A 22,815-nucleotide genomic window follows, 5' to 3' on the forward strand; every position below is an offset into this window, starting at 1 on the left:
CCTACCCACTGAGCGTCGTCCGGTAATCAAAGCAAACAAGGTAATCACATGACTAAATTTGTTTCAAATTAAGTCTACTTTCACCCCTTAGAAAGAATAAATCGAGTTTCATTTCAGGTCACCCTGTATAAACTACAAATGTATAAGTTAGCTCTTAGTGGCACTGGAACTGTTATGAACAGGCGTGTAGCTTACCATCAGGCGCACGACTTGTGCGTCCCGTCACTTGATGTTGTAAAAAAATCTTCCTTGTAAAAAAGTATAAGTTTACAATTATTTATTTTTTATCGTGGTGTGCGTTGAAGTTTTCTTATCTTGCCTAAGTGGGCAGTGAGCTAAACAGTTCGGGAACCTATGGATCAAACGACAGCTACTTGTCGACCTGGTGTAAACAAGTCAATAATCACAATACCAATTCTTCTGATGGATTTATTCATACAGGCCTGTGTGTTTAGCAATGTTTGATAGGTAATAGCCTATTTGACGTGATTTTCTGATTCACTATACATGTGATGATTATACGACATTGTACAACTCCTCCTCCTCGTCCGCTTCGTCGTCCTCCTCTTCCTCGTCCTCGTCGTCTTCATCTTCGTACTCGACTTCGTCGTCGTCGTCGCCGTTCGTGTACTTGATTTGAAGACGCTCATCGCTGTCGTAGTTAAGCATATTCAACTGGAATAAAAAAATAAACCTGTAAATCTTTTTATATAATTCGAGCCACCTTGCATTTTTATCCTTAAAGGGCTAGAATATAAAAATATAGTTACCGTCAAAGAAAAAGTTTTCTCCGCTTTTTTTAATTCAAATTTTCTATAAGGACTCGAGGAAATGATGTTCAGTATACCAGTTTCAAGTAGTCAACCAAGAATTGTTTAAGCTAAGGGCGTTTAATATTGAAAATATTTGTAATTAAGTTTTATTGAATTTATTTATTTATTTATTTAGTTTGTACAACTTACACTTACAGTACTTATAACTAAACATGTAAGTCATAGTCACAAAAAAGGTTGAGTCGATCACCGGCCAAAGATAGGATGCGGAATTTGGACCACAGAGCTTTGGGCGGTGACCGCCTCCAAATAGTAACCAGCGGATGTTACAAATTTTGATTCAGTGTTGCTGAACACGTCAATATCATTTGTTTTGCTTAATGATTCAATTATGGCCAATGCTTCGAAGAATGGTGTCCGTAATAGTGTCACTGTGCGGGTCAAATGAAAATTGAATAGAGGGTATTTGCGCTGTCGAAAGACGTAGCGTGAGATTGGCGGGATAAAAAAAAGTAATTTGAGCCAATAGAGGAGGGTTAATTATACATCCTCTTATTAGGTTGAAAATATATTTTAGTAGCGCCAGTTTTCGCCTGATCTCAAGCGATCTGTACGACACCATGCCCAAAATAAAGGGTGCAGGGTACATATAAGGATAGTACCCATAAAGTTTACTATACAAATATCTCAAAAATGATTTCTGGATTCGTTCTAACATTGCTATATAGAGTTTATTGTGGGGACCCCACACTGCGCACGTAGCTTCCAATTTACTTCGAACAAAGCGTTATATAAATTACAAATTGCCTCTCGATGGTCAAAAAACTTACGACTGCCGCTTGATGAAGCCAAAACTTTTCAAAGCACTATTACATATATCGATAATATGATCATTATATTTGAGTTCAGAATCGAATCTTACTCCCAAATCACGAACAGACTTCACACGGTTCAAGGTCGTGCCACCGAGGCTGTACTCATTGAGGATTGGATCTCTCCGGGAATAAGACATCACTGAACACTTTTCAACATTCATATCCAAGCTGTTGTACCGGCTCCAAGCGAAAATGCTGTTAATATCAGCTTGGAGTAGATCAAAGTCCGCGGTGCACTTCACCGGTAAAGCGAGTTTGACATCGTCAACAAACATAATGAATGTCAGGATGGTGGTGAAACAATGATATTCAATTGTTTTTTATGAAATTATAATTAGTAAACTGACATCTCCAGCCAGCGGCTGGTAGCTGCAAAGGTGCCTTCTCTAGTGAAGAAAAACTTTCATAGATTTCTCACATATCGTCGGGGATAATGCAAATACTCGTATGTAGTATTGGTAAAAAGCGCGCACCTGCAGTAAACCAAATTTTACAGGAGAGGGATTTAACGTTATTACTTTCTTATTTCAGTGGTTAGGTGCAACTTTCATTTTTGCACAGTAAGCATTAGTTTATGTTGTCTACGGACTCATAACAATGAATTCCCGTGAGTCACTCTAATTTGGTTGCCACGACATTACCGAAATAATCAAATACTAGTTACGCGTAATTGCACTATCTCAGACGATATGGCGCTATGGCAAAAAAAGGAAAGGTCTTTGTTTTCTTTTTCGTTAACCGATTTCAATAAAACTTGGCAAATAGATGTAATTCCACGAACTTTTGAGATCGTATTCTGTTCTGTTTACGAGCAAATATAATGAAAAACTTCATTGAGTAATGGTTAAAAAAAATATACTTCCAATGTTAATTGAGCTTAAGGCGAATTTTGAAATTTTTAATCTGAGAGTCGGTATTCTTCGGCAACGGCTCGGTCGGCCGAGGTCAAAGAATCAGGTTCAAGAACTGGCCTTTATAAAAAATGTGTATTTTATAAAAAAAAGTAATAATTATGTTATAAATAAATAATCATAAATAAATAAAATGTTTCTTATTTAGGTATACACCCATTAAAAAAATTTAACTAAAAAAAATTTATGGGTCAGAGTTTGAGTCTCCTCACCTAACGATAGGTTTCCATACCAGTACCTCAACAGACAGGCTATTTGTGTTGGTAGACCCGCTTCTGACACTTTTTCCCACAATAAATCGTAGTTGATTGTATCAAAAGCGCGGCCCAAATCTAGGAAGCACGCGTATACTGATGTTTTTCTTTAACATATGTTTTACGGCATTTTTGGGGCAAAATATTGCCATGACTGTCGACAGGCCTGGACGGAACCCAAACTGGGTATCATTTAAATGTATACGCTCAGTGAGCACAGGGTTAATCAACCTTTCTAAAATGTTTGAAAAAATTGTAGCCAGGGAAATAGGTCGGTAGTTACATGGATCACTAAGATCACCCGTTCTGTTTTTAACTATTGGCACCACGCATGTCCTCGTACATTCAGACGGCAAATAACCATGAATTAAACATAAATTAAATAAAACTCCACAAGTATAAAACTGACCTTTTTAACAGTAAGCACTTGAATTCCTTCCTCTTTAAGTTGTCTATACGTCACGGGCAGGAGGCCGCCGAACTGGAATTAAAAAATATATATTTATTTACTTGTATTCAAGTTACAACGACCCATAAATACATACCTTATAGACTAACATACATTAATAGTACAATAAAACACCAATGACTAATTGTTATTTACACGTATTGATCTGCGACGTGTGACGCAACGCGGGTGTTCGGTAGCCGGCCTCGGAAACGTCGGTACATGACATCCTTCGATATAATAGGGAAAGAAAAAAATATAATAAGGAAAATGTATGATGTGTGAAGCTGTGAGAATTTATAACATTACGTTTTACAAATTATTTTATTGATTGAATTTTTATTAAGTTCAAAGTATTATTAATTAATAATTGAAATTAGAATAAATTAAAACATATTAATTAGTACTGCAGTCTTATGTCGGTTTGGGATTTTTCATCAGAGGAAATACAGGATCCCAAACTGATGGTACGGAGAAACCATCTACCCTGTTGAAATTAGGATGTTTTTCAATTTCAATAGCCTCTCGCAGCATTCAGATGTTGACAAATGAAATCTTCGAAAATCTTACTTATTCCATTTATTGAGTGATTGTTTTAGAATTTGAATCAAACCAGTTGATTTACATTTCTTGGATAATGGATTGAAACGGACTACATTTAAGAGGGAGCAGAGGAAGAATTCCTAATCTTCGATTTGATTTTAGAGGGGTATATCCACATTAAAGTTAAAAATAAAATATTGTATGAGTAACTACACGATATATTCAAGCATAGACATTAATCAGAAACATAAAACAATGAAGTTTCCTCATATTAATATTCACATTTTTTCGATTCATCCTCGAAATGCTAAAGGTTATTAGGACAAAAATTAGATAATTAATTATATTTATGCATGATCGACAACTGTCACTACGGATTTTTTTTTAATCCCTTTAGTTTTAGAGCTATTCCGCTAAAACGAATTTGGTACTTTTAATGCGCAAAATTCAACATCTCCTTGTCGCATGTCACGCGAACTTCAGGCATACATTTGTTTCACAAATTTGGGCGGAGCCAACGTCAAAACTTTTTTGGCAGGCTCCCTCTTAAGTATCGGCTAATATGACCAGGTCTTTGTCCACTTCAAATAAAAGGTGTGCTGTACTCACATCGCTGTGCACTTCTTGTACCGCCCCTCCCCTTCCCTTTCTCTGCAGCGCCTTGAGCCTTCTTGCTGCGCTCTTGTAAGGCGTCGGCAATTTGAGGTGGACCGTTCGCACGTGGAGCTTCATCGAGTTCGACTGCGAGAACGTCTTGTTGCACTCGGGACAGGAGTATGGCTTTACGCCGGAGTGGACCTGCGGGGAAATTATGGTGTCATTATAAACATCAGGAATTGTGTGAAATCACTAACGAGGGGCTCATATTTGCGAGAAAATAAATACAATGATCATTCCTTGCATGAATACGTATGGTTCACAACGTAACAATTGTGCTAGCCCTACGGGGGGCAGTAGGGCGTTAGAGTAGCGTCTTAATTGATATTTTAATTAGCAAAAATGACGTTATTGTTTTGAAACTCATATTTCATATATTTCTGTGTACAGCGTTATAATATATTTGTTCAGTTCGGTGCCGAGTACCATAGACGATAGAATTTGATTCAGAACTAACCTAACTAATTTATGATAGTTTACAAAATAATAATTGACAGATTAGAGATTAGGAGTAGAAAAAATGTTTTTTTATAAGAGAAACAATACTGACCCGATCGTGCCTGAGCAGCGCGGCCCGGCTGCTGAAGGCTTTGCTGCACTGGCCGCACTGGTAGGGCCGTTCGCCTGTGTGCGTGCGCATGTGGATCTGTAAGGAAGACCGTGGTTTCAACAACGTGCCGCATCACACAAAGCTATTATAATAAATAACTTTATTTTATTAGGGACAAAAAACTGCACTACAAAGCTAGTAACAAACTGTCTTGTTACTAATTTATACATAATTATGTACTACCTACAATATCATCACGAATTATTATAATCAGTCAGTTTCTTTTTTGGAAAAATGTTGTAATTATTTAGTGTTAAATTATAAAGTAAAAATATTCTATTAAACCAGTTACTGTATATTGGCCTTACTATGATTTCAACCCCTTTTACGATCCCCTGCGCTGACTCTTGCATTGAAACGTCTCACTCACCTGCAGGAAGAACGGCATGGTGAAGGACTTTGGACACTCGGTGCAGTGGTAGGGTTTTTCCCCGGTGTGGACTCGTTGGTGGTACCGTAGAGCAGCGTTTGACTACATTGGCAAACAAACAATAACAATATAAATTACTTATACAGGGTGACAAGGCGAACGAGATTCAAAGAGGCAAACGAGTAGCCGGTATCTAATCTGAATAATATGTAAGATGCACCCCTAAACATAAGAAAAAAAAATGTCGTGCCACTATACTGCCGTCCACTAACTAAAACACAAATGTCAAATAAATAATATAATGTATTCAGGATGCTGTTGCGGCTGCCACGATTCTGTAGTGCTTCGGAAATGTTCGCCGTGGCCCAGGTAGATGGGTTTCCCGCTATTTTACGGAAAAGGGTGGCCTCCTTAGCGCACAGATTACGTGGCAGCGGTAACAGCCTCCTGAACGTCATTGCAGGCAGGGTCCAGGGTTCATTTTTTGAGCGCTGGACCAGCCTTCATGTTTACCCAAAAAAGAGTGTTTATTTGTAAGCGAATGTTGCAAATAAACACTCTTCCCTGTAATTATTATTAGGTACTAACATTAGTGTGTAAGTTGTTTTTGTATTACTAACCAATATGGATTTCTATCTGAATTAAATATTTTGAATTTGAATTTGAAATATCCGTTTTAAATTGGAAAATATAGAGCACAAAAGTCTCTTTTGAAAACAGTTAAAATTAGTCCTCTTCTCCGTCTTACTCTTTAATTGGGCTACTCTATGAAACAGAACAGCTGAGCGGTAGGAAATTGAACTCCGAGAACATGTCACAAAAATTTTTCAATCTCCACGGTTTCGTCTTAAGACAATCAAAGTCGTTAAAAACCAACCTCACGTCGAGTCTTTTGTGTAACTCTTTTCTTCGAAGCAAATTGGAATGTAACGCTATCATTTGGAACCCCGTCCATCACAACCGCACACAAATATTAGAGAAAATTCAGATGACATTTGCTCGAAACTTATACAAGAAGATGTACGGATGTTACCCCTTACTTTATCCCACAGCATTTATTTTAGGCATGGTAGTTATAGAATGCTAGAAGTGAGACGCAATTTGGCTCTGGTAACTTGTGTGTTTCGTCTGGTACGGGGAATAATATACAACCCATTTTTGTTGTCCAAGGTAGGCTTTATGGTAGCTAGAACTAATCTCTTCATAGAATGAGGTTATTTGCAGTACCTACCACACGATGTAGAGTGAGTGAGATGGCCCCCCTGCCCCGTGCACTTAGGTATCTAAATCAGTTGCTTAACTTTGACTCCTCATTGGACCTTTTTGCATGCTCAGAAACAAACTTGGACGCTATCTGGAGTCCTTGACCGGAGACAGCAGTATTAGATGTTAGTTTAAAATGTAATAACAAATGGATGTTATCTATTTTTTTTGTCATTAATGTTAATCTGTAATAATTTATTGTTTATGGTATTATATTTATAATTTTATCAATTTTCATATTTTATTCACTTTTGTAATTGACTTAAGATTGATTGCTCATTTAGCTTTAAGTCTTACTATTACTTACTATATTTCAACTGCCTCCGTGGCCGAACGGTTACCATGCCGGACTGCCACGCAGAGGTCCCAGGTTCGATTCCCGGGCCGGGAGAAATATTTGTATGGCCTGCATTTATTTCTCTCGTGAGTTTGGGTGTAATTTGTGGTTGTCTAATTGTGTGTCCATGGCACCCGCGACACAGGGTTTCCCTAGTGCGGGGCTATGTTGATTGTGAGCGTTATTATTATTATTATTGCGTTTTGGGTTGACTGTAAGCAATATGTAATAAATAAATAAATAAACTCCCGCGGGTAAAGCCTTCCAATTCAAAGAGTACTATTTTTCCCTTTATATTTCCCTTCATTCAAAGCGTGCACAGAGGTACAAAGGTAGTATTACAAAAGGTTAGAGGCAGTATTTCCCTTAAAAAAAAAATTGAAATAAGGTAGTATTTTTTTACATATTCGGTTTGAGCATCAGAGCTACACATTCGCCTCTTTAAATATTTATCTCGTTCAACCTGTCACCCTGTATAACAAGAACTGTATATTTGTACAAAATAAATAAAATATTTTCACACACATGAACATAAATAATAATTTACAGAAATGACAATTTACACGAGAGAAATAAATGTAGGCCATACAAATATTTCTCCCGGCCCGGGAATCGAACCCGGGACCTCTGCGTGGCAGACCAGCAGCGTGGTAACCGTTCGACCACGGAGGCAGTTATATAGTTCATACATACATAGACGGCATTAGAACTATGTTTACGAAAAATACAAAGAGGAGACATATTTTAAAGTTTTCCACTTCAATTCAATGTAGATATTCAAATCCACCTGTTCTTACTAAATTGTATACGAATAAAAATTGATCACGATACTAACAGGCCAACTGTCAAAATAAGAATAAAGAAGGCAACAAGAATAATATGCAGTTGTAATCATTGAAACATAACAATCACAATCTATCGATAAAGATGTCGACAACAACTACATAACTTAAATTTTATGAAAACTGGTAACCTTGCAAACGCTATTTTACTCTGCCTTGAAAAAAAGCCTATAATGGCCTATTTTCACAAAAAAAAATGTATGGATACATTGGTAGTAAAAGCGCCATCATATTCAATCAAATAATTATTATAAATAAAATAAAAAATAACGTCACTATTTATTAAACATGTCGTCGCTATTTTTATTTACCGACTTCAAAAAAGGAGAAGGAGCTCAATTCGACTTTATTTTTTTGTGTATATGTTACACATCGAAGAATATTATGCGATGATTCTGTTTTTTGTTGGAAAGGGATACACTGAGGCACACCCTGGTTAACCCGATTTCAATAAGACTTGGCAAATAGATATAATTCTACAATCTTTTAAAGTCGGATTTAAAAATAAGTTACAATTAAATTTTAAATTTAACATTGACGACCAGGTATAGGTGACCCTGGTAAGATAGCAAAATACTCACCGCGTAGTTCTTCCCGCAGATATCGCAGACGGCCTTCTTGGGCTGACCGCTGTGATCGCGCGGCCGCGGCACGTGGGGGATCAATGAACAAGTTCGCGAAACCTGCATGGGCAGTGTTTAGGGAGATTACTCAATCAACTTTCATAATTGTTTCGAGTCGGGGTTGCTCAGCGTAGTTCTATGGAGTGAATTCCATTGCTCTAATAGTCAGTGGCTGGGGCGCCTTAGTAGCGGTCTAGTTAAGGGCCTAAAGCGAGGAGACGCGCGGGCCTCGTGAGTTGCCCTTTAAGTCGGAAGCTATGTCCGGACATTGTCGCCGGACACTGCGACCGGCATCTCCGGCACTAGCTCGGAGAGCTAGTAGAGGATGAGCTAGACATCCTCCAGTCCGGTCAGGTATTGGGATCTGGAGAGACGCCGCTTTTCGGCGTCGAGAAGTGAACGTGCCTTACAGCTCTGCCACCAATGAGGAGATTTGGTGGTGGACTTTGAGAGTTGATGGCTTAGCGGTGGCAACAGCTAGTTGTGCAATGGGCAACGGGACGTGAGCGTGCCTACAGCTCCGGTACCTATTTGGAAAATAGATAGGGTACTGTGCGTGCACCCGGGGCGGCTCACCCGAGGCACTAGACTCTTGAGTATCGGATGAGGTCTGTGACAACCCTGTCCACTGGCTGATCTGGGGTCAGAACTGGCTTAGAAGGTTCCTGTGCACGCACAGGTTATAGCGCCCTTCTCGTATAATCAAAACTAATGTAGAAAGATATATAAAGGGACTATTATTTGTCTTTTCTGAAGATGGAGTAAAATTATAGTTCATTTCGCAAAAGTGTTGCCCGCTTGCGAGCAGCTAGTGATTGCAGTCGATAAATATTCTATCGACTATCGATTGAATGTTGATTGCGCTTATGCATTAAATAACCGAACTTGTTTCATTTGAACTATCATTAGCCAATTATCCGTCCAACTGATGGGCACAGGTACATTTGAATCGTCAATTTTTGTTAGTTCAATAACACTACATTTAGGACTATTAAAACTATTAATTAAAAAAAACACCCTCAAAAGTTGTGGAATTACATCTATTTGCCAAGTTTGCTTAAAACCGGTTACCGGGAAGTGCGCGAAACCGATTCATACCCTTGTTTGCCACCCTTAAAGGTGGAATATTTTCTTCACATTTAAAAGGGACCATTACTGAAGTACGCTCTTTTCAACAAAAAAGTCATCAAAATAGGTCCACGAATGCCAGAGTTATCGCGTAACATACATAAAACAACAGTCGAATTGAGAATCTCCTTTTTTTTGAAGCGGTTTAAAATACAAAGAGGTGATATACTTTAAGTTTTCCATTTTAAGTCAATATAGGTAATCAAGTGCACGTATTCTTATTAAGATGTATGAAAATAAAACTTGATTTCTATACTAGTAGGCTAAATGACAAAATAAGAATAAAAGTGGCAATAACGATGTGAAATTTTTGGCCAAAATTTTATCTTATTTCACAATCTATCGATAAAATTGTCGATAACAACTACACAATTTTATTTTTTTGAAAACTGATAACCCCGCAAATGTCATTTTACTCCGCCTTCAAAAAGGACAGACTACAGTAATAAAACCCCAACCACACCGAATGCCGTCCGGTGTGTGATGGACACTCTAATAGGACGAGGTAAGCACTCACCACGTGCCACTTCCCGCAAGTATCGCAAAGCTTCTTCTGCTGCCTGGGACGATCGTGCACGTAATGCACGTGTCGCGTTACCGATTTCTCGCTGTTGAAGCACTTGCCGCACTGAAAATATAATAAACTTATTATTGCTATCACGCAATGCAAGATTTTGTTAAACACAAAAACAACTCTGATCTCCCCATATTAGGCTCTACAATTATAATAATTAGTATATAGATTCATTATTTCATTGATACTACATTACTTTATTAAAATATTTTATTATTTAAAAATTTTGTTATTTAATTTATTAGTGATTTATAATTTTTAAGTTGTACAAGATATTTTTAAGTCTTAGCTACCCTACTGTGTGCCCTACTGGGCACATGTAATATAATCTTGCGTGTTCGCCAGTAAATAAATACTAAATAAACTACCTGTTAGCGAATCGTGACTTTATAGAACATTGTGTAAGATGAATATCGAAATACGGCTGATAGGACAACGAAAGAAAAATACATGTTGTGCCTACCTAGCGTGGGATAAGGACAGGAAGTAAAAGAAGATTTATATCAGTCACTGGAGTCTCATTTCTATGTATATTATGAAACACATACTCCGATAATAATAAACGTATTCTATCTTGTTTTGTTGTATTTGTTTAACTTTCTTTTGAGTTTGTTGTCGTGGATTGTTAACAAAATATACATTAAATATAGATTGTGTTCCATTATTTTATTTTCGGAGAAAAAGTATTGTACGTAATCATGACACAATTAGGTCTTAACATCTCGTACCTATTACTTAGGCCTAGGCTTAATCACGGTACTCTGCTTTAAGAACCCTCATTATCCAACCATTGTATAAAATACAATGTAGTCTTTTATGTAGTCTCACATTGTTTGAGAAAAGCACTATATATGCCTCAGCGGATACGGAGACTGCTTGACTCGTATTAATACAATGTAACTTGTAACTCACACTCGTCCGGCAATCCTTTACTTCAAGACCTTTGCAATAATGTACTATTAAAGGAGCTAACGCACCTTGTCGCAGAAGTAACAGAAGTCGAGTGCAGCAGGAGGTCGATTGTTGTAGTCGTGGTCGCTCGTGAGGGGGCTCTGCGCCGACGCTGCAGCCAGCGCTGCGACCGCGTCGTCCGTCTGCGTTGGCAAACATGTAATAGTACATTCTGTATTAAGGACGTCAAACGAGAAATTACTAACGTCTTTGTCTTCGGGCTTCTAATGGACCCCCATCAGAAGCCCGAAGATAACGACTGAGGTTTTAATAGCTCGAGTTTTGTATTTTGTTACCATCCGTGATAGATACAATGTCTTTCATCACATTTGCGAGGAAATAAAAACAATGTTTATTTCTTGTATGAATAAATAAAACGCAACAGTATATGGATTTTGCAAATGGCGGGTTTTATGTTTTTTTTTATCAACAGATGGCCAGCAGATGGCCAGCAACTGGCTATTATTCCATAGATAACAACTCGAATTAAAATGTTGTAAAAAGCAAAGACGCATACAGCCATCAAGGATTGTAAAAAAAATTTGCTAAGTTTTATACAGAAAAAAATTAAAATCAAATTCTTAAGTAGTACGTGGCTAAATAGCAATTAAATTTCTGTTTAGATCACCTTTTGTTTGAACCTCCTTGTTTGAACTTGAACCTGACCTATGTAAGGAAGAATGTCGTGCTCCAATTTAAAAAAAATCTCCTACCCAACTTCCCAACCATGGCTGTAATGGGAAGAAAAAAGGCCCGAGGTTTTTATTTGGGGCATTATAGTCAAGTTAGCCACAATGCAATCATACTATTTACGAGCAAGTGTGATGAAAAATTGCCTAACAATACCAATGTAATTTTCTGTCACCGTGTCTTACATGTTTAGTCAATTTAGAAACCTTCATAGTTTCGTCGTGTCTGTCTGTTCGTCTGTATTTAAGAGACGATCGGTTATTTAATTGACTGAATCGGAAATAGTTTTGTCATTCGAAAGTTATGGTGCTGTTTTTCATAAAACAGTGGTGAAGAGTTTTTTTTTCTAATAATACCAAGTGGCGGGACGAACAAGTCGTGGGCCTGATGGTAAGCGACACGCCTGTCCATAACAGTTGCAATGCCACTCAGAGCTTTAAAACTCAAAGGTCGTAGGGACACTGCCACTGCGTCCGTCACCCTGATACATAAATTGACCCATGTGCCTGCAATGCCCTACCCTTAGACACCGGAACACAGTAATTACTGCTTGGCGGCAAAAATAGGTAAGGTGACAATACTTCTCTGGACGAATTCTTTCTACTAAAAAGATGATAATGCTACTAAAAATGAGATACTGTAACACAATCCCTGTAGGCTTAACATATGTATCTTCAGGGTTAAAAATAGTTTCAAGTCTGTTGATGACATCTTAGGGGTTGTATATATTACAAACTCTGCTTAGTTTGGGCTCCCGTCTCCCACAATACATTACTCAAGTGTATGTATAATATGTTCTCTACTGTAATGTTACTTTCTTTTGTATTGTGGGGATAAATAAATATATATTATTATCATGTTAACTGTGACAAACGTGTTACAAGTAGGGAGGCTGTTGGACTTGGGGCACGTGGTCATTAAAAACTATGATCTCTTTTAAAAATATTTTCCACACAAAAACAAAATGATCCTCACCTACAGTGTCGAAAAGGCTCGAGCCTTTTAGCCCTTTTTTAAGACTCGCCGCTTTATAGCGATGGCTAGAAGGCTAAAAAGCTAAATAACTCTCAAGCCCTCGAGGCTAATTGTATTTATGGCTTTTGCTAGCCGTCAAAAAGGCTCAAGCCTTGTAGCCCTAAATTTAAAGCTTACGAGTCTTTTTTAAAGGCGGACTCCCAAAACAGTAGTTCTAAAATGGCTCACTAAAAAAAGGGCTTGAGGCTTTTTTTAGGCCTAGGCTTTTTTAAAGCCTTTTTAGAATAGTGGCGTCGTGGCGTAGTGGTTAGTAATCCTTACTGCTAATCCAGAGGTCGTGGGTTCGATTCCCACCGAGGACAAATGTTTGTGTAATGAACATGATAATTTGTTCTGTGTCTATAAATGTATATGTTTGTTTATCGGTTGTCTAGTATCCATAACACAAGCTTTAGTTTGCTTACTTTGGGACTAGATAGCGTTGTGTGAATATGTAGTGACATATTTATTGTTATCCATTTATTATTATTAATATTGTAGCCATCACTATAAAGCGGTGAGTCTTAAAAAAGGCTAAAAAGCTCGAGCCTTTTTGACCGCTAACGCCAGTCTTCTAAAAAGGCTTTAAAAAAAGCCTCGGCCTAAAAAAGCCTCAAACCCTTTTATAGTGAGCAATTTTAGAACTACTGATTTGTGAGTCCGCCTTTAAAAATGGCTCGCAAGCTTTAAATTTAGTTCTAAAAGGCTCGAGCCTTTTCGAACTCTTTTGTGAGTCCGCCTTTAAAAAAGACTCGCAAACTTTAAATTTAGGGCTAAAAGGCTCGAGCCTTTTCGACCACCATGACCTCACCTGTATCTTATCCTCGAGAACTTCCTCAACAACCTGTCCATCCGCAGTCTCCAGCACGTACTGGATGCCATCCTGGCCTTCCAAGCAAGGAACTTCGTACACCAGCTCTTGTTTTATGTCAGCTTCTGTTTTAATGCCTGACTCTTCTGATGAAGGCTGAAATAAACGTTGAAACTTGAACAAGAAAATAAAAAAGCACAAATTTGTCACAACTGATTTTCTACATAAGCTGATAACCCTGACTACAGCATCAAAACACAGTTGGAAATTGATTGCACTATGTTTGTGCGTGCCGTGCCCGTGTGCCGTTTAATATTCTATTAAATTTGCAAGCCTAGTTTTGACAATTTTTTATTGAATACAGTTGAATAAAAACAAAAAATTACCAATTAAGATGCAATCATTTTAATTGCTTATTAATCGACTTTAAAAAAGGAGGAGGCTCTCAATTCGACTGTATTTTTTTTTGTTATATACAAAACGCTTTTTTGTTATGAATCTTTTTTGTTATATATTGCATTTTTTGTTACGCACTAACTCCGTAAATATGTGCACCGATTTTGAAGAATCTTTTTTTATAATTATTAATACAAAGATCGAACACTCAGAAAAAACACTCAGAAAAAATTCCTTCGATCCGGTCGGATTCGAACCGACGTCTTCTTGCATACCGTGTCAGACGCTATACCAACTAAGCCACGGAACGAACCAACGGACCTCACGAATTTCTCTATGTGCTTGCGTCGTGTCTTTGTACTTGATCTTTCAACGACTTTTTAGTCGTAGCGCCATCTATGAGAAATCTATTACAGATTTATCACCCAGTTAGTACCTTTACAGCTACCAGTATTTACAGTACCAGATTCTTTTTTTGTTGAAAAGAGGGTACCTCAGTAGTGGTCCCATTTATCCACCTCTAAGGGTGGCAAACTAGGGGAAGAATTACTTTTGAGGTGATGATGTATATTTTTTTATTTATGATTACTTTCCTGTTTTTTCAAAAAATCTTGTCTGACAGCCTATTTTTATTTTATTTGAATGTTCTGCAAAATTATCATTGGGTCCGAACTAACTAAATTAATTTTAGGTATAGTACTATGTTTAATGAACTGTTATTGTTAACCGACTTCAAAAACGGAGGAGGTTCTCTATCTCGTGGCTCAATTCGTCTGTATGTTATTTTTTTGTAGACATTGTACGTGATAACTCCGCATCCGCATCCGGCATTTGTGAACCGATTTGGATGATTATTATTTTGTTGGAAAGAGGTTACGTCAGTAGTTGTAGTTTAAATTTAGTAACCGATTTCAATAACACTGGCAAATAGATGTAATTATAAGAACTTTTAAGGTCGGGTTTTTTGTTATAAAAACATTGTAATTATGAAATATCTACAATTTATTAATAATAGTGAAAAAAAAATATTATTTTAAAATTAAACGATCTGGTGCACCTTGAGAGTTTCGTCGACTCCCGGTATGTGGCCCAAAGACTTAGCTGGCGTGATCAGTTACACAATGGAAATGTCCGATAATATGCTGTACCTACATCACCAGTTATTAACTTCCTCTCGGTTAGCTTTGTACAGGGGCAGCTTTCGTTTCGCAGCGAGTAAGTGCTGGAATGACCTACCACCCCCACTAAAAAACGTTTACTTTAATAAACGATGTGAGCAATGACACCTAGGTACAGATCTACAGAAATTGAGTAACAACTGGTCCCCAATTAAAGCCACTGGCAGCACAAAATTTTAAACTTAACTTTACATGACAGCCTTTAAACTTTAACTGATTACTAGTTAATTGAAAAGTCATATTACAAAATTGAAGAGTATGTGTTAGATAAAGATGTATGGAAAAACAACAAGGGTCTAGATTCCACACAGATATGATTCAAAATGTAATCTACAGCATGTAAGTTTAAATTTGAAAAGAGCAATCCCTAGAGTTTCTTGCTTGTTCTTCTCAGGGAGGTCAGCGTAGTGAACGAGCAGTAGCTTAAAAATGATATTTTCATGTGTAAAAATTTTACCTCATCACTCCATTATATTTTGTATTAGTTTTTAAGTATCGTGCTTCCTGTTTTGTGGAGAAATAAATGTCCTTTTATTTTTATAGTATTTAATTCCACAATTCTGTTGGCCTTGAATCCGAGTCATAAGTAATGACTGTTACAACAGATGTATTGATGGTTGCAGTAGTGCGGAGCAGCGCAAACCTTGAATAAGCCATTGTAATAATAATAACCTCACCATTTGGATGATAACAGTCTGCATGTCTGGGGGTCGCACCTCTTTCATGGTGAGGTACACCTGCCGTTGGTCCTGGGCGTACACCACCACAGGCTGCAATTCCTTCTTCTTCAGTGGAGACTTTCGGACTTGTACAGGCTATAACACAACATTATACCACATACTTTTAGAGGATGAAAATTTACATGTACAACGCGTGTGTGCGTGTGTGTGTGCTTGTGTGTGTGGAGGTTCTCAATTCGATTGTATTTTCTTTTGCAAATGTTATGCAGTTACTCCGGCACTTGTGAATCGATCTTGATGATTCATGTTTTGTTGGAAAGAGGGTACCTCAGTACTGATCCCATTTAAATTTGAGGTAAATATTCCACCTCTAAGGGTGGCAAACTAAGGGGATGAATCCGGTTTCGCGCGCTTTCCGGTAACAATTCCAATTTTAGTACTCTGTACTGATATTAGGTGGTTACAGTTTTTTTAAGTATTTGTTAAGTATTTATCTCTCTAAGCTGATGGCTATATAGCCAATGCTCAATAAGTAATTAAATACTAACAATGAAGTAATAATGAGAATTTGAAACAAAAGATAGCACAAACATACAGTATAGATAGTCTATTCAAAACATAAATTAAAAACTTTTTTATTTAAATACAAACACAAAAATATGGGTATTATCGAAGCGCCTAAGAAATGTAAATAAACTTGTATTGTGTCCATCTCGGACAAACTATGGCAAAATAAATATTACATATGAAAGTGCTAAAATCTACAACGAACTCCCTAATAAATAATAAAAAAATAAATAAATAATAAAGGAAACTAAAAAAACTTATAAATTCAAAAATGTCTTTAAAATGCATTTATTCAACCAAAATAATCAAATAAGCAACAACACATAAAACATATCGTACTATAGATCTGTACCCGAAAAGTTACCATATCTATAAAATGATCTGTGTAACACATATCACGTCTTTGGGTCACATTTAAGTTATTACTAATAATTAAGAGTGCAGCATGTTTATATATGCAAAATATACTTATTAATGTTTTAGTTATAGTCCGTAACGTCCCATTTAAGGGAATTGTAAATTCTTATGAGAATGAATATCCAAAACTTAAAAAACTATTTAAAAAATTTTGTAGTTTTTATGGTGCCTATTTGTTACCGCCTGGTTCATTTTATAATTATGGTTTCAAAACTAACTAGCGCGTAATTGAGCTATATCTAAAAGCCAGTAATTCGCCGGAAGATAACCTTGGCGCCCCATTTTCATTTGCAGGATACCAAAAGTTGGAAAAATTAATATTGCGACATTTATAGTCCTTCTGCAATGGTATCCTTGGATACTTACAGAAATTTAAAGCAAAATAAAATTTGCGAAAAAGTTTTTCAAACTTTTTCAAAGTTTCATTAGTAAATATATAAATAAACAGTAATATCGGCGTCAAAAGGCAATTGCCTGAATTATACTAACCTTCCGCGGGACCAGTTTTATTTCCTGTTTGATATGTCCTTTTTCCAAATGTTCTTTTAGCATTTGTTCGCCGGAAAAGCTTTCACCGCAATCACAGACTATATAATCGGCGCTAACGAACGAGCAATAAAAAGTGTCGTCCATTTTCGCCACAGAATATGAAAATCTCGTCAATTATTTCTTCGCTGTAGAATCTTCAACGGGACGCCATTTTATTTTCTGTGGTGGTATAAGTATAGTGATGTGTACATTTGTTATGGAGATATCGATAATTTTAATGCTCAACGTTATACTTGGTTTCAATCCATTTTAAACAAAAAGTAAACATCACTGACCCGACCATAGACGGCTTAGTGATGGCCAATTAATTGTAATGCCAATTACAAACCGATTAATTAATAGAATGAACCGATTTGCTTAATTGAATCATATTAGCAGTTTTCCTTACGTGAAAATAGTGACAATGCATAACCTATAAAAGTATATATTACAAATTTCCGAAATCTTAATTTTAAATCTTCCTTCAAATCCTTACACTTAGATACTCGTTCGATTATGTTTGAAATTTTCGATTTATTAATTGATTACAAAAACTTTAATAGAATGTTTTTTTTTCGTACAGCGCAATGTAACCACAGACAAATCATAGAAGTATAAATGAAAAATAACCTCACTTTTGGACTATCATTTTTCAATTACGATTTTACCATGCTATTCAAATGAATATTGTTGGAAAAAGTGATGAGACATCAAGTCGAAATCTTCGAAATATACGTGAAAGCATTACTTATTCGATTTAACCAAACAGGTTGGTTTACTTTTTGTTTAAAATTGATTGGAATAGACTATAGTAATTGAAGGATGGCCATACACACGCACGCACGCACACACATACACACACACACACACACACACACACACACACACACACACACTCACACACTCACGCGCACACACGCACACACGCGCGCACACACACACACACACACACACACACACACACACATACAATATGTTTTATACATGATTAAGTCCTGAACTAAAAATCAAATAACGTGTGAAAATTCATGCCTTTTGACCATAACTTATAAAAATATGGTTTTCTGACTTTTTTCATCAACCCACGGTACCACTTAGCTTCTATCAACTTGTTTAAGGCTTCTGTAGTTTATTTCAATGTAATAATTTATTTATAAAAATTACAAAGAAAATAATTATAAATACAAAAAAATCTTTATTCGAAAAAACACAAAACTAGAATAAAATAGCAAAGGGGGAATACAATAAAACATTCCTATTTAAATCTATAAATCGTTCGTGCGGATAATTTCATTCCGTGTCCTTCAAAGATCGAAACGGTTCCTATTCTTTTCCAATTCCCAGACCCCACTGAACTAAGGAACTAAAAGAATTTAAAGACCGATGTATATTTTCCCGAACAAACTAATTAGGATCGCTCCCTCTAATGACTATAACCAAATATTTATAAAGCCAAAGTGTAAAACTGTTTACATAATTGTAACTTTATCACTGCAAAAAAACCGACCTCAAAAGTTTGCTTATCAGCTTTTTTCGATTTCCATGGGATCCCCTCATCAAATTCTGACTTTTTTGTGACAATAGGACAGTTACGGACGCCTTCGTACATTTTATACTTTTTTCTGGTTGTCATGGTGACGATGATTTGTTGATAACATCTAATGTGTTAAATGAAAAGTCGACTTTCATTTGCGGAAAATAATTAGTAATTTATAATAGACGAAAATCAATCCACAATTGATAGAAAAATCGGTGAGCTGAGTGGCAGTGTAGGTCAAGCATTTCAAATTTAAGGATTTTCCTTGATTTCCATGGGATTGGACATCAAATTCTGACTTGGTAACAATGAGACCACCACGAGAGAGCACCCTTTCGAACAAAAAAAGAATTTTCAAGATCGGTCCCCAATTCGGAGCAATCGGAAAACATACATATAGCCGAACGTATGACCTCTTTTTTTCAAACCGATTAAAAAGCAAACAATTTCAAGGCATAAATTCGATAACAAAATTTTTCTACTAACCACACTATAGATCAAAGACAAAGGAATTTTTGAAGATTAAACTTGTCGTTGACGCGCTTATTTTCTTTTACTTTGTCTTATATTAATAGCAACCAGGGACGCTATTTAAAACATATTACTATCCTTCTTACACACGTTGCCAATGATGATATTCGTCAAAACAAGTGCAATGTCATCAAAATAATGTCCAACCAAGTATTTTGTGGTTTCAACGTTTAAATTATATTTTTTTTATACATTTTGTATGAAACTCTTTCAAAAATCATGGAGGATTTGCTTGCGTGCCGTGCTTGCCTCGCCACAGACGCGAAACTGTTCAATATGTATAAATACGACCTCGTTAGCCCGTACGAAATGGTCACAGGCATACAGGCAAGTGTTCGTCGGAAATTTATTCATTTAACGGCTTACTAATGCTAGTGCAGTGTTTTTTCTCCGAAACCGAAGCTTTTGCGTCTTATGACAATAACAAAAAGTTTATATCGTTAACTTTTGAGTATTGATTAAAGAAAAGAGTTTTGTGATTTATTGGCATTATTTATTTTATATTTGAAAAGATTGCAAAAACTGCTTTTGAAACATTTTTTAAATTCAATATAATGGCTACTCGCATGCATAATTCGAAGCCACAGATTCAATCTCAAACTTAAGATCTAATAAAAGAGGTTCTCAATTTCCAATAAAGAATATTTAACAATCTGGGGGCTTAATATCTGAAAAAGTTATAAATATTGAAAAAAAGTAAAGTATTTATTTTGTGTCATTTCTTTCAACAGATGACTTCATCGGACAGCCTTCCCCAGCAGCTCTGCAGCTTTTGCCTGGTACATTTGCAGAAAAGCGCTCTGTTCCAGCAGAGGTGCCGCAATGCTCAAGAATTATTGCACTACGCTATTTTACAAGGGCATTTGGTGAGATACAACTCACTATTCATAGATTCTATAGAAGTGAAGGTTGAATTATCTGTTATAGATGCGATCATAATATTTTATTGTGGATGCTTCAGCAGGTTGAGTATTCTTGGAGAAGTTAAAAGCTGTGTCTAGATCACAATTAACTATTATTCAAGTACAATATCTACTTTTATACAAAATTTGGATAAGTATAATGTATACATTAAACTTAAGTTAGAGAGACATGGTGGGCCATTATCTCTGCCTTGCAGACTAAGAGTCTTGAGCATTCAACAGCCCTCATAGCTGCCTACAGTGCTACACACTGTAGGGAAGCTCTTTCACTGGACAGGAATGGCATCAGAATGCTGACTAGAGCCTTAATAGGGCGTTGTGACTTGAACAAGCATATCAATTGTGGACTGGCAACCTGTCTATCTTAATTTTGACAAGTTTACAGGATGAAGAAAAGACTTGTTTGCATCATTTAAATAGCATCAGGCTTATTAAATAAAAATACGTAGTTTTTAAATATTTTTATTACACATGTTATTAAAAACAATGGAATTTCTTGCAATGCCGCAGAGTATGAAATAGTATAAAATGGTATTAAAAAGTGAAATCTTTAGAAAATTGAGATAGTACCGGTTGCTAGTTCACAGTCAACATGTCAATTATTGGGCAGAGAGAAAACAGAGAATGTAGATTCTGCCACAAGATTCATGAAACTCCTGTGCATCTCCTTACCTAGTGCTGCCCTCTATTGGGCGTAAAAAGTTCCATACTGGGTTCCATACATAAAGCTTATTGTTGCCCAAGGTGTGCTAGAGTTACAGGGAATCTACAGTCCCTGCTTTTAAAACGTAGCTTGGGGTTAGATGTATGAATATTTAAACCAACACATTCCGTGAAAGCTGAATTTGATCATACATCCCTGTCAAGCCATTTACAATGAGTGAGATCACTAAAATTATTGCCCGCATAATGAAGCAGAAGGATATTACTTTCTTGAAGTTAAGCCTGGCTGAGTTGCAGTGTAGATTTGAGGCTTCAGATAACACCATAACTAAGCTGCGTGTCCAAGTTACGTTATAAAGCCATGCTGATTTGGTATGTAGTCACCAGAAGCCTCTAATGTAAACACGCGTCATGGAGCGCATAATGTATCCATCAGAAGTGTCGAGTAGGCATAAATGGTTACGTCACCTGTCACTGCTGCCATCGCGTGTGACGCGTATCAGCCCCTGCATATGCATATGCCGCTGTAGCCGGTTCTACCAGCCGACCCGCCACTTCGAAACTCCAGCTGCGGCAATCGGCTAATAGTAAAAGCAATCCCCGTGTTCCTGTCTCTGAAGTTGCAAAACCACAGAAACAGACAGACCAGTGCGACAAGGAAGGCTTCACAGAGGTGGTGATGTGGAAGAGGAAGCCCATCAGCCTTAACCTGTGGCACAGCACCAACAGAATCGAACTTTTTGCTCCATCCGGCCATACCGACGACGCTGCTGTAACTGTCGCGACTACGTTACTCCACAAAGTCTGAGGAGATAATGGCGTAGTGAGAGACGAGCTGTTAGAGTCCCGTCACAACGTGAATTTTAATTAGTTTGTGGTGAGAGTGCCGACCGAACAACCTTTATGAAGGAAGAGTCTAGGCCAAGGGGTGTCATATATCGGCAATTCCGCGGCCAGTTACTTACACCAGATTGCGCCACACGTCGCCGACAAGTGCCATTCGTGTAGATTAGTTATTTAGTTTAGTACATGAGTCATGTTGCCTGAAATAATTGAGTAAATAAATAAATAATATACAAAAATACTTATTCAGCATTTAAGAGTTATTTACTGCGTACAATATATTTTTGTGTATTTCTTCCATTTCAGCTAACTACAGATTATGTTCACAACATAGATCGTGAAACACACAATCTCATTCAGCCATACACCTCAATAGTGTATAATGATTTAATAAACATAAGCCGCATTGTAAAACAGGAACAGTCTGATGAAAGTGACAATAATATCACCGACATTAACAACGTAGATGATGATATTGAGAAATCACCCAAATTAGATGACAGACTTGATGGTATAGACAACATAAATACGGTAAAACTGGAACAAGACAATTTTGACTCCAACAGCGATGAAATACCATTGTCAAATATGATGAAAAAAAGTAAAAAGCGTAAAAGGAAATGTAAAAATTCAATTGATTTAGAAAATATGAAGATCAAGGATGAAAACAACATTGAGGACATTGGTGATGTACCAATGGAATTTGACAATTTTGATAATTTAATTGATGATGACAATTTTGATAAGGGCAGTGATATAGAGATGATAGTGTTGACAAAAGAACAGCAGATTGAGGAGGTGTTGTGTAGAAAAAACTCTTTGAATTATAAAAATAGTGTATTCAAGTGTGATAAATGCTTTAAAGGGTTCATGACTGA

The 22,815-nt window shown here is 36.8% G+C and overlaps 2 protein-coding genes across 3 annotated transcripts in view; one reads left to right on the plus strand and one right to left on the minus strand.

The window, feature by feature from the left end:
• Positions 1-401: 401 nt before the first annotated feature.
• LOC113234507 (zinc finger protein 436-like) lies at positions 402-17,623 on the minus strand. Of its 2 annotated transcripts, XM_026469846.1 has the most exons (11): positions 17,402-17,622; positions 15,926-16,063; positions 13,675-13,830; positions 11,186-11,302; positions 10,152-10,262; positions 8,465-8,566; positions 5,442-5,543; positions 5,012-5,107; positions 4,414-4,602; positions 3,223-3,294; positions 402-675 (listed from the first exon to the last, which is right to left on the minus strand). In XM_026469846.1, the coding sequence occupies exons 1-11, from the start codon at positions 17,543-17,545 to the stop codon at positions 517-519; spliced, it is 1,386 nt and encodes a 461-aa protein (XP_026325631.1). In that variant the 5' UTR covers positions 17,546-17,622; the 3' UTR covers positions 402-516. The 2 variants fall into 2 exon arrangements, with proteins under 2 accessions (XP_026325631.1, XP_026325632.1); XM_026469847.1 differs by lacking the exon at positions 8,465-8,566 and having other exon boundaries at positions 17,402-17,623.
• A 2,104-nt stretch (positions 17,624-19,727) lies between these two features.
• The window catches only part of LOC113234371 (zinc finger protein 782-like), a 20,425-nt gene continuing 17,337 nt past the window's right edge, over positions 19,728-22,815 (plus strand). Inside the window, exons 1-3 of the mRNA XM_026469681.1 lie at positions 19,728-19,835; positions 20,240-20,374; positions 22,244-22,782. Of these exons, the coding sequence (XP_026325466.1) occupies positions 19,728-19,835; positions 20,240-20,374; positions 22,244-22,782 (782 nt within the window). The remainder of the gene's footprint in view (positions 19,836-20,239; positions 20,375-22,243; positions 22,783-22,815) is intronic.

Source organism: Hyposmocoma kahamanoa, unplaced genomic scaffold (assembly GCF_003589595.1).
Source record: "Hyposmocoma kahamanoa isolate Upper Pololo Valley unplaced genomic scaffold, ASM358959v1 84, whole genome shotgun sequence".
Lineage (NCBI taxonomy): Eukaryota > Metazoa > Arthropoda > Insecta > Lepidoptera > Cosmopterigidae > Hyposmocoma > Hyposmocoma kahamanoa.